This window comes from Leptodactylus fuscus, chromosome 1, assembly GCF_031893055.1.
Source record: "Leptodactylus fuscus isolate aLepFus1 chromosome 1, aLepFus1.hap2, whole genome shotgun sequence".
Lineage (NCBI taxonomy): Eukaryota > Metazoa > Chordata > Amphibia > Anura > Leptodactylidae > Leptodactylus > Leptodactylus fuscus.
In genome coordinates this window covers 339,283,679-339,297,079 of record NC_134265.1, presented here as the reverse complement: position 1 = coordinate 339,297,079, position 13,401 = coordinate 339,283,679, and the positions used below count along the sequence as shown (strand labels likewise).

The 13,401-nt window shown below is 34.5% G+C and overlaps 1 protein-coding gene across 1 annotated transcript; it reads left to right on the top strand.

Annotated features, from left to right (window-relative positions):
* Window positions 1–3,730: 3,730 nt before the first annotated feature.
* On the top strand, window positions 3,731–5,837 carry PHOX2B (paired like homeobox 2B). Its single transcript, XM_075266466.1, has 3 exons — window positions 3,731–3,971; window positions 4,664–4,851; window positions 5,388–5,837. Exons 1-3 carry the CDS (start codon window positions 3,731–3,733, stop codon window positions 5,835–5,837), a joined length of 879 nt encoding a protein of 292 aa, XP_075122567.1.
* Window positions 5,838–13,401: the final 7,564 nt, after the last annotated feature.

Here is a 13,401-nt window from a genome sequence, read left to right as displayed (position 1 = left end):
TTATTAGGTGTTATGATGACCAATTCATATATTAATCTTATTAATATCGATATAAAAAAATTGTAATAAAAATAAATAACAGAAAAAAAATAATAATTGTATTAATCACATATATTTATTTTGAGAGATTATTTCATTTAACTCTGAAATTTCTATATAATGGGAAATACTGTATACCGATATATACACACACATACCGATATATCACAGTTAGGTACAGCATATACATCAACCAAAGGATTAAGAAAACTGCAGAATTTGATACATTGTATATACTGTGGATGGATGGATGGATGGATGGATGGATGGATAGATAGATAGATAGATAGATAGATAGATAGATAGATAGATAGATAGGAGATAGATATTAGATAAATAGATGATAGATAGATAGATAGATAGATAGATAGATAGATAGATAGATAGATAGATAGGAGATAGATAGATATTAGATAAATAGATGATAGATAGATAGATAGATAGATAGATAGGAGATAGATAGATAGATAGATAGATAGATAGATAGATAGATAGATAGGAGATAGATAGATAGATAGATAGATAGATAGATAGATAGGAGACAGACAGATAGATAGATAGATAGATAGATAGATAGAGAGAAAATGGATAGAATAATCATATATATTACATTAATTTTGCTACAATGGATCCGAATGTAATAAACAATATATCCAATACTGTGGTTTGCTGAACACTAGAAACCAAAATTAAAACTATGTGTATATTATAATAAACTAATATTCATGCATTGAAGTCACATACAAATATAACAACATTGAAAATTATTTTGAATAAAAAAAACCTAAAACTCTAGACTGTTTTTATGTTCTTCTAATGGCTATGATATGCCTGTGACCAGTCTCCTCTATTTTGTCACATATAATACACAGTAATATGTCGCAGTTACATCCGATCAATGACATTATAACGCGGGGTTCACATTCCAGAAAATCTCACTGTTTGTGATTCTTTGTTGGGGGCAAAATAAACCCATTAGTTTCCGCAGAGGTGAAAAGCTCCCCCTGCCCCAAATGTGTATTGATATTCATGAGGAGCAGAATGCATGCAGATAAATGGCTGCAGTAAGTGTGTTTGGATTCCCATTAGTCTCTGAGGCCTTTACATGGGGCCAGGCCAGAAGACTGATGTCTCTGCAGCCATTCTCCCCTGCTGTCCAGGCCACCAGAAAAGAAATAGAAAGCACATGAAGAATCCTGCAATTTGTCACTAAAAACCTTGTCCTCATTTCTTGTCCTCCCTTCCTGCCACCATGGTGCCAGGCAGCAGCCTCCATCATCCCAGACACCCATGGCTCCCAGCCCAGGCCATAAACCTCTCAGCCTGACCCATAAAACTCCACCAACTTTATGACTCCTTGTGACTCTTTGTTTCAGACAAGGACTCTGGTGAGAGACTTTATTTTATCAAATGCAGTAAAACACCCCATAGCTACAAAGTGTCATCTTAATGTGCTTGTTTTTGCCTATTGACTGTGGCTGGGAATTAGTTGGTAAGTGGTGAAGCACTTAAATGAAGCCCCTATTAAGGCTTTATGAGTGTCTTACTTTAATTATACACTTGTTATGGGGGTAATGAATGCACTGGAAGTAATTATCTGCATGTTAGGAGATCCCCACACTATCTACACAAGTATGTCTGCCTATACAGGTGCCTCACCCACTGTGGCCTGAGAAGAAAGCAGCAGCTAGATAGATGACAGGGAGCTCAGAACATGCTGCCAAACCATACAAATGACTCCAAAATGAAATTGTGTGCAGGGGAAATGAAGAGAATAATGAATGTTTTCTTCCTCACAAGATCCACCCCAGGCATTGGAATGGGAACCGTCATCTCTGTGTAATAATGTCACTTGCTTGGCAATTTAAGGCAGGAGGTTCTTGGTGCAGAGAGAGAGAGGGTTACAATGTGGGGGCACAGCCTGGAAATATTATCAAAATGGTAATAACAACAACAATAAGCTAGAACAAAGCATATGCATGCAGATATAGCAGAGCTGAGTATGTCAGGGTAGCAAAGGGAAGCCTTATAACTGTCTCTATCCACTGGATTATGATATATGTATATAAAGATAGATAGAAATATATATATATATATATATATATATATATATATATATATATATATATACATAATACAGTATGTGAACTGAATAAAGCACCTCTTTAAAATATAGAATATACAATTGTATAAAGATACACACACATATATATATATATATATATATATATATATATATATATTACAAACATCACTATTTTTGATATATCTCAAAAATGTATATATATATATATATATATATAATGAAAAAAAAAAATATAAATATGTATATATATATATATATATATATATATATATATATATATATATATATAATATAGTGGTGTTTGTAAAGCTATGCCCCTGCAGTAAACCACATATGATAATATGACTGTGAACTAGAACATACAAAGTCTGCTACATCTGTGTTCATGTCTTTGCAAATCTATTTGATATATATATATATATATATATATATTAGAGATATCATATGGGATAGAGATAAGTAGAGACAAAATATGGAGAGCTACAACATTAGAGCTTCAAGATTTTATATATATATTAGATAGATATAGTAAAACATGGGGAGCTACAAGATTATTTATTGTATATATATATATATATATATATATATATATATATATATATATATATATATATATACACAGTAAACCAGTGGTGTTTGCAATGATATGCCCCTGCAGTAAACCACATGCAATGACTAAGAACTAGCACATACAAAGTCAGCTCTGCTACATCTCTGTGTCTGTGTATATTTGTCTTTGAAAAACTAACAAGCAAAAACATAACATCGAAAAATAATTGTAAGCTATGACATTTGTATAATCCGTGAATAGAATGATAGATGGGATTTTAATACAAAATGGTGTCGAATGCAGACAGACTTACTAACTATATTGTTGGTTTTCTTGGTCCTTCTATGTGTCTATGGCAAGTCTTGAATAGTCTACAGAGCCTGAGTGCCCTGGCCAAGGTGCTGATGCCTCCATGGTGCCTCCTTGGCAGTGCATGTGGTTTTGGGCACTGGTGTAACCCTTACATTACAGCTCCTATGACATGAAGCCTGCTTGGGGGGTAAAAGAAACACACAGCAAATAAGAGTTAAAAACACAGCCTCTCAATTTATTGCCAAAGGTATATATGATCGGTTAAAAGCTAGGGGGGGAAATTGGATCAGGGAGAATCGTCACCCAACTTTCATTATTTGCAAAGAGTGTGATTGAATTAAAGGGCAGGGAGCTGGTTAGAAGGGAGAGGATGGTGCTATTAAATTCTAATTAGAGATGCAGGAATCAATGATAGGGAGGTTGGACAGCTAAGTCCCCCCAGTGCCAGCCCAATAGACTGATGAGTTATTGTCATGTAAAAAGCGCCAGCAATAAGACCAACCGCTTTGCTATTGTCCAAGTGGAAAGAGCCAAGTTTATTATGAGGACTCTATGCTCTGGAGACCTCAGGCAAGGCATCTCATAGGAGGCTTTTTGATAAAACTAGGCTCTGCTGCTAGTAAGGAGGCCAGTGCTGAGGCAGGCGTGGAGCAGAGCACATCACCTCCTCCAAGTCATCTCCAGCAGCCCTCATCTCTCACTCTCTTCTTTACCTCCTTGGTGAGACTTCCAGAGCCTTTTCAATGTATAAAATGGAATATTCTTACCTTAACTCCTCTGCCTATGAGTCCTGTATGGCTGGCATGGACACCTCCAGCCTGGCATCTGCCTATGCAGACTTCAGTTCCTGCAGCCAAGCCAGTGGCTTCCAGTACAACCCTATCAGGACCACTTTTGGGGCCACCTCAGGCTGTCCTTCCCTCACCCCAGGATCTTGCAGCCTTGGAACTCTCAGGGATCACCAGAGCAGCCCTTATGCAGCAGGTAAGGAGGTCTTCTCCAGGCTCTTCTTCCCCCACCCCAATCCTTGAAAGGAGCTTTTCCCCTTGTATATAGGAATCCTTGATTGCATTTGAAAATGGAAATGTGTTTAGTATTTACCAAACGAAATTTGCTTACACAAATGAAAGAATTTATCACGTTAGAAGCGATTGCAGGCGAGGAGTAATTCAGTTACAGGGTTACACTATCCTGGTAGTCACACCCGAACCGCCAACAAAATTATCTTAAGCTGCCAAAATGATAGGCATAATTTATTTACTCTGGGATGAGACGTAAAGCTTAGCAAATAATTAAATAACCCAAGAGAAAGACTCATCACACCAGAAGACACTGTCCTAAAAAGCTGGGACTCTGCTGGACTTCACTGCAGCTGCTGCAGCCCTTCACTCCTCATCCCTGGCCATCACCTTGCACATTATTAGCCACTTTATCAGGATTTCAGGGCAGATACAAGACACTAGAGAACATCTACTATTACCACATCTTACTAAGAAAATATTCTATATAGTGTGACAACACTTATAGTTATATACTCTATCTATACCTTCCTCTACATTATACATATTAAGCATCTTTTGCCTATAGATACATTTTATACTGTTTGTTGTTCTTATATTGTTGCATGCTTATTTTTTTTCTTTATTCCTCACTTGATGTTTCTTTGGTTCCTGCAGTTCCTTACAAGCTGTTCACTGACCATGGTGGTCTCAATGAGAAGAGGAAGCAGAGGAGGATCAGGACCACCTTCACCAGCGCTCAGCTAAAGGAGCTGGAGAGGGTCTTTGCTGAAACCCATTACCCTGATATTTACACCAGAGAAGAGCTGGCTCTGAAGATAGACCTCACTGAAGCCAGAGTACAGGTACAATATACAGAAGATATTATAGTAGTTATATATATATATATATATATATATATATATATATATATATATATTAACATTAATAAATATATATTATTATATTTATAATCTTCTATATAATAATATATAATAATTATATGGATGGAGCAGCAGTATTATTATATGATATAAATATATAATAGTGAATATTCATTAATCAAATTTAATAAATGATTTCTTTTCCTTTTTCCTTCTCCCCCTTCTATCCCCTCCCCACACTTCCCTCCAATCCTATAACTATATAATCCTATATTCCTCTTTCCTGAACACCTCCTAACACCACCTCTTATTATTACCCACACTTCTACCAATCCCCTATATCTCTGGTGTCCCTTTCCCCTATATCTATCTCTGCTGTCCCCTTCCCCTATATCACTGCTGTCCCTTTCCCATATATCTCTGGTGTCCCTTTCCTCTATATCTATCTCTGGTGTCCCTTTCCCCTATATCTCCTCACCTATATCTCTGCTGTCCCCTTCCCCTATACCCATTCTCAGGTCTGGTTCCAAAATCGTCGGGCGAAGTTTAGGAAGCAGGAAAGAGCAGCGGCCGCCGCAGCTGCTGCAGCCAAGAATGGTTCCTCAGGCAAAAAATCCGACTCCTCAAGAGATGATGAGAGTAAAGAAGCCAAGATCACCGATCCTGACAGCACTGGGGGCCCAGGTAACAACCCCAACCCAAGCCAAAGCTGCGGTGGTGGCCCTAGCCCTACAGGATCTCAAGGATCTGGTGGCCCAACAGAACAAGTCAAAGGAGTGCAAGGATCCGGAGGCCTGTCATCTGCAGCAGTGGTAGGGGGCACAGGAGGGGCACAAGGCTGGGCTACTGGTCCAGGTGGCACCATCACCTCCATCCCTGACTCCTTAGGAGGTCCATTCGCCAGTGTGTTATCCTCCCTGCAGAGACCCAACAGTACCAAAGCCACTCTAGTCAAGAGCATGTTCTGAACTTCCCAGCATGAGCACTAATGCTGAGATCTGCAAGGTCAGTGGCTGCCTGCTGCTATTGTTCTCAGTCTACTAGAATAATAATGACCATGATGATGATGATGATGATGATGAGGGACACCTGTCCACCTCAGCTACCTGTCCAGGACACCTCAGAACAGGCTCAGCCAGCAGGTGGACAACATGTGGATGACACAGGGAAAGATGGCTGAGTGCAGACCCCAGCAGCTAGTATCATAGACTGCCACCACCTAGTATAACTGTGTGGTGAGGATGCCAAAAGCCTGAGCACCCAGCAGCAGATCCGTACTAGACCTCCACAAAAAAAAAAAAATCATCTAACAAAACAGGACACTTTTTAGCTGTATAGACAATTTAACTCCTTCACTGCCGATGGGACAGGCCACGGGGGCAGTGAAAGGGTTAAACAAGGCTCCCCTCTTCTTCTTGTCTGATATATGATTCTTAGCACTATGTTCATCTGCTTTATCCCCTGGTTTAGCACATCGGTCCATACTGACTATTCTTTGCTGGACATTACATTGGCAGGAATATTTTGCACTGTGTTGCAGGGTCTGTCTTATTCTGCATTGGGTGTAATAAGAAGCTATTTATTACATTGTTTCACCTTCAGATGTTTGGTTTTCGTTTAGGTTTTTTTTTTTTTTTTAATTCATTTTTAAAGGCACAAGACCTCTAGATATTAGTTGGATGTTGATGCTTTCTATTTCTGTGTCTTTTCCAGCAGTGTTATAATGTGACTTGTATGGTGTTATTATAAGTACACAATGTCGACAATTGTTGAAGTAAATGATGTGGAATCCTTTAGTCTATTCAATGTCTCTCTATGGAGAAAAGGATCTGGCTCCTCTGATCTTTGTTTGTCCGTTTGTTTATTCGTTCAGGTTTTTATTTATTTCGTTACTTTTTTTATTATTATTATTAAATGGATTTCACACATTTCAATTCTTTTTTATTTTATTATTATTTTTTTGTTCTTAGAATCTGCATGTTGTCTTTTATTTTCCCCCAGTCCTGAGCATATTAACCCCATTAATTCAATGTTCAGGGGGTTCACTTATTTATATGTAGTTATTATGAATGCCTATTTAAAAGGGAACAATTTTTACATGTGCATTTTGTTTTCCAAAAGAAAGTGTGCCATTTATTTGATTGTTGATAATAAAAAATGAAAATGCAAATAAAATGCCTTGTATTTGTAATATATTTAGGTATTATTTATACTATTGAAGTATATAGATTATATGGTTATGGCAAGACATGTCATTTCAGAAAAATAGCAATTATTTTCCATGTGATATATCAAATATATATATATATATATATATATATATATATATATATATGTATATATAATATTGTTAAGAAAATCATCTTTTAACAAAAAGCACAAAGCCAGTTTATCTTTTTATATTCAGCATTTTTAATATTCTTACTAAACATCTATTATTTGTAAGTAATAATAATATTTATTATTATTATTATTATTATTATTATTATTATTACTATTATTATCTTAAGGAATTCATCTTTCAAGAAAAAACACAAACCCAGTTTATCTTTTTATAGCCAGCATTTTTAATATTCTTACTAAACATCTATTATTTGTAAATAATAATAATAATAATAATAATAATAATAATAATAATAATATTGATTATTATTATTATTATTATTATCATCTTAAGGAATTCATCTTTCAACAAAAACCACAAACCCAGTTTATCTTTTTATAGCCAGCATTTTTAATATTCTTACTGTAAACAAAAAAATTAAATAATAATAATTATAATTATTATTATCTTTAGGAATTCGTACTAAACATCTATTATTTGTAAACCATGTTATTCTCAATATATTAATACCAATTATGAAGAATATAGGCATTCATATTTTGTCTGAATGTTTTAAAAAATTACAAATATATAGATGAATATAACATTTTTACATGCATAAACTAGGACAGAAATGTATTATATTTATTTGATATATTACGGATTCATAGATTGTGTTCTGGTATAGAATCATTTCATGTCTTGTATAATAATTCATTGTGTGTATATTGACATTGCGGTGAGTATGAGGGGGGACATTAATGTGAATCTTATGTAAGATCAGTGATCAGTCTTATAGAGGAGATTTGCATCAATTAAGCTTTGCATACATTCTAATGAAAGGAGCCATTGACCTCTGCCAGCAACACAGCAAGTGCAAATCCTTCACTTCAAGTGTCCTCTACAGTAATATACAGGAGCTTCCCTGCTATATCCTGTTATACACATACCCTGCTAGTATACACAGTCCTGTGTGTAATATGTACATATATATATATATATATATATATATATATATATACACATATATAGGACTCCTTTCATATATATATATATATATATATATATATATATATATATATATATATATATACTCTGTATACAGAGCCCTGTCTGCGCTATATGTGCTCTACTAGTATAAATAGCCATGGCTGCATTATATTTACCCTGCTACTATACACAGTCCTGTGTGCAACATACATATACTCTGTATACAGAGCCCTGCCTGCTCTGTATGTACTATACTAGTATACAGAGCCCTGCCTGTACAAGGTGTACCCTTGCTACAATGCACAGTTTTATCTGCACTACATGTATCCTGCTAGTATACAAAGCCCTGCTGTAGTTTACAATATATACACTGGTGTCATACAAAACCCTGCTAGCACCACATCTACCCTGCTAGTATACACAACTCTGCCTGTACTATAGGTACCATGTTAGTATACACAGCCCTATCCTCATTATATGTACCGTTAACATCCTTGTCTGACCTGTATATACCCAATTGCAGTCGTTTCGTGCCAGAGTGTATACTGACAATAAAGCTATAGCCCTGTCTGTCCTGTATCCTGAACACACCATTAGTACACAACAAGCTGGACTGTATATTGTATATACCACATATTACTGCTGCCACAACACATAGTGTCTTGCACTGTATTTGCACTGTATCTCTGCTTGCTTGCCTAGTATATAATGTTTCATGCAGTATAGATCACATGCCCTGTGTGTATATATATATATATATATATATATATATATATATATATATATATATATATATACTTCCCTCCCTTCAAGGTTTCCTTTTTCTTCAATTATTTTATAATTTTTATTTATTGACCGGCAAATTATTTTATATGCCGATACATTGGTAAATCCGATATAATAGAAAATGTATAGACAAATAGATAGCCAGATAGATGGATGAATAGATAGATAGATAGATAGATAGATAGATAGATAGATAGATAGATAGATAGGAGATAGAATATATATATATGTTGTATAGCATATGCATTACGTGCAATATTCCCATTAGACACTCCATATGAAACCCATAGAATATTCTACATGAACTATTTTGCCAATCTGCTGCCTTACAGATAAAGTATACCGAAATATTTATGGAGTTGAGCTTATAGTTAGTTCTGCTACAATGGTAATATTAATTCTGCTATTAAGAATATTTTATTGCTAGGATCCGTTTAATATTCCTTTAATTTAATAAGTCTCGACAATGTAATTTTTTATTGCATTTTTCATTATTTTCCACAAAATACTGAACAGAAAGACAATAATCCCGACCCCTCTCCTGTCTATTATATTTGTACTAACGATTTCTGGGGATGAAATAGCGACAGATCCAGGACTGGACCAAGACTGGAGGCCACATCATCCTATGCAAGTTATAAGCATTCATCTTATCATTAATAATAATAATAATAATAATAATAATTTCAGTGCTTATGAAATGAGGCCGACAATAACTGTATTGTGTTACCAAATATATTATAAAACATACCTCATTATTTTATTGTTATGGTATATAGAGTTAGAAAATAATATTAAGAAACATAATAGTTATATCAAATAAATAAATAATAATAATAAGTATTTATAAGATATAATTCGACTATTTATTATTATTACTATTACACCAAAGTTATTTGTAGTTATTATTATTATTATTATTATTATTATTATTATTATTATAATTGTTAAGGTCATTTGGATGCTTTCCTTGCTAAGAGTCCATGTGGATGGTTATTAAAGCATTTATGAAATTTATTTATATATTTTTTTTTTTTAACATTTTGTTATATATTTATTTATTTATCATCCTCATCATTATCTTAGTATGTTTTTAATATGTTATAAATCACTAGGACTAATATGATGATGATTATTATTATATCCTTCCACTAGTATATTTTTATAATCCATCCTCACTGTGGAACAAAAACAACCTAATAAACCAAAGTCTCCAAATAATAAATTACGTTGGATTGTGGGGTACAAACAAACAGGAATTTCAATGAAAAATATGTTTTGCTGTTTTGCCAGTATGATATAAAATATTTGGTGACATGTCCGCACAACACTACAGATTATTATTATAATTATTATTATTATTATTGGATTTGTATGTTTCATGCTGCCTGGTATTTGTAGATTATAAGATTTAGGAAGCATTACCTTGATCTGAATGTGGACCATATGTAATATACTGTATACTGAATATGTAGACCATATGTAATATACTGCGCAGTATACTGTATTTGCGGACCATATATAATATACTGGACAGTATACTGTATACGCGGACCATATGTAATATACTGGGCAGTATACTGTATATGCAGACCATATATAATATACTGGACAGTATACTGTATATGTGGACCATATGTAATATACTGTATACTGTACATGTGGACCATTTGTAATATACTGTATATGCTAACCATATGTAATATCCTGGGCAGTATACTGTATATGCAGACCATATATAATATACTGGACAGTATATTGTATACACGGACAATATGTAATATACTGGACAGTATACTGTATATGCGGACCATATATAATATACTGGACAGTATACTCTATATGTGGACTATATGTAATATACTGGACAGTGTACTACATATGTGGACTATATGTAATATACTGGTCAGTATACTGTATATGTGGACCATATATAATATACTGGACAGTATACTGTATACGCGGACTATATGTAATATACTGGACAGTATACTGTATATGCGGATTATTTGTAATATACTGGGCAGTATACTGTATATGCGGACTATATGTAATATCCTGGACAGTAAACTGTATATGCGGACCATATGTAATATACTGGACTGTATACTGTATACGCGGACCATATGTAATATACTGGGCAGTATACTGTATATGCAGACCATATATAATATACTGGACAGTATACTGTATATGTGGACCATATGTAATATACTGTATACTGTACATGTGGACCATTTGTAATATACTGTATACGCTAACCATATATAATATCCTGGGCAGTATACTGTATATGCAGACCATATATAATATACTGGACAGTATACTGTATACACGGACAATATGTAATATACTGGACAGTATACTGTATATGCGGACCATATATAATATACTGGACAGTATACTCTATATGTGGACTATATGTAATATACTGGACAGTGTACTACATATGTGGACTATATGTAATATACTGGTCAGTATACTGTATATGCGGACTATATGTAATATACTGGTCAGTATACTGTATATGTGGACCATATATAATATACTGGACAGTATACTGTATACGCGGACTATATGTAATATACTGGACAGTATACTGTATATGCGGATTATTTGTAATATACTGGACTGTATACTGTATATGCAGACCATATGTAATATATTGGACTATATACTGTATATGCGGATCATATGTAATATACTGGACTGTATACTGTATATGCAGACTATATGTAATATACTGAACATTATACTGTATATGTGGACCATATGTAATATACTGGTCTGTATACTGTATATGCAGACTATATGTAATATACTGGACAGTATATTGTATATGCGGACTATATGTAATATACTGGACTATATACTGTATATGTGGACTATATGTAATATACTGGACTATATACTGTATATGCGGACTATATGCAATATACTGGACAGTATACTGTATATGCGGATTATTTGTAATATCCTGGACAGTATACTGTATATGCGGACCATATGTAATATACTGGACTATATACTGTATATGCGGACCATATGTAATATCCTGGACAGTATACTGTATATGCGGACCATATGTAATATACTGGACTGTATACTGTATATGCAGACTATATGTAATATACTGGACATTATACTGTATATGTGGACCATATGTAATATACTGGTCTGTATACTGTATATGCAGACTATATGTAATATACTGGACTATATCCTGTATATGTGGACTATATGTAATATACTGGACATTATACTGTAGGTTTATTGAATTTGTTTCTACAGAGATTTTTAGGAATCCCCTCATTTTCCTGCCAGGGATTATACAATATAACATAAATCTCATATTATCAGAGCTGCAAACAAATATACAGTATGCGCCAATTCTTCTATCTACTTGCATATACAATGCTTATTATATAGCTGTCATGGCGATTATACTTGAGGCGAATGAGAATTTTTTCTGCTGAGGTTTCTTAATTTCAGACAATTTCTTAAGACATTTGTCCCACTTGTGCTAGGAGCTGCTGAGTATACTGGAGGATTGTGTCATATACAACAGCAATATCCTAATATACAGTATATGGGGACACAGCTGAGATATTGTGCAGACTCCAATGTCATGTCAGGCTGCAGATTCTAGGTGAAGACCTGATGATATTACAGCATAATGTGAACAATCCCTTTATATTATTGATCCAGTCTGCCAGTCCCATCCAGTCAGGTGGATTCACATTAGGGGCTTTATGGCATCTTTGCAGATGAGTTTGCAGGATTGGTTTGATGGCCAACATGTATAGAAAAAAGGCATTTTGTGTTTGGAGCAATGTTTTGTCAAAGTATCTAATGTTAAAACCTTTGTATGAATTGATCAAATGACGTGAGTGGAATAACATTAGGTAAGTTTATTCCTGAACAGAAATTTCAGATTTTGTTTTTTTTTTTGTTTTTTTTTTTACATTAAAGTCAGTAAAGAATTTGGACAATTTGGACAATTCTGGAAACAACACCTGCACTGTCCTATCCAGTCTTCTAAACCATCTCAGGGCTAGAAGAATGGGACAACGAACAGCAACACAGCCTGGAAACTTCACAGCATTGACTATAATGGGGTCTATCAGGTGTCCATTCCCCCCCCCCCCCTAAAATGAGATTTCCTGCTCGACTTCGATTTTTGATGGATTCTGCACCAGAGACTCCAACGCAGATGTAAAGGTAGCCTTAATTGTTCAGTTCTATCAGTAAGTAATATATACTGTTCAAAGCTACTAGTGTGAATATACCCATAGGTCCGTATTTGAATCTGTTTTCTTTTTTCCAGCCATCCATTAACCGCTGGGAAAATGACGAACATTGAATTTCCCATAGAAATGTTGACAATCCATCGTAATTAATAAAAAAAAAAAGCTTATAATGGATAAACCCAG

What these genes read in the sequence shown, in the direction of transcription:
- PHOX2B (XM_075266466.1), top strand. Translation starts at nt 3,731, where the DNA reads ATGTATAAAATGGAATATTCTTACCTTAACTCCTCTGCCTATGAGTCC. An exon ending in GAGCAGCCCTTATGCAGCAG is followed by an intron (nt 3,972 to 4,663) that starts GTAAGGAGGTCT and finishes TGGTTCCTGCAG; the next exon opens with TTCCTTACAAGCTGTTCACT. An exon ending in TCACTGAAGCCAGAGTACAG is followed by an intron (nt 4,852 to 5,387) that starts GTACAATATACA and finishes ACCCATTCTCAG; the next exon opens with GTCTGGTTCCAAAATCGTCG.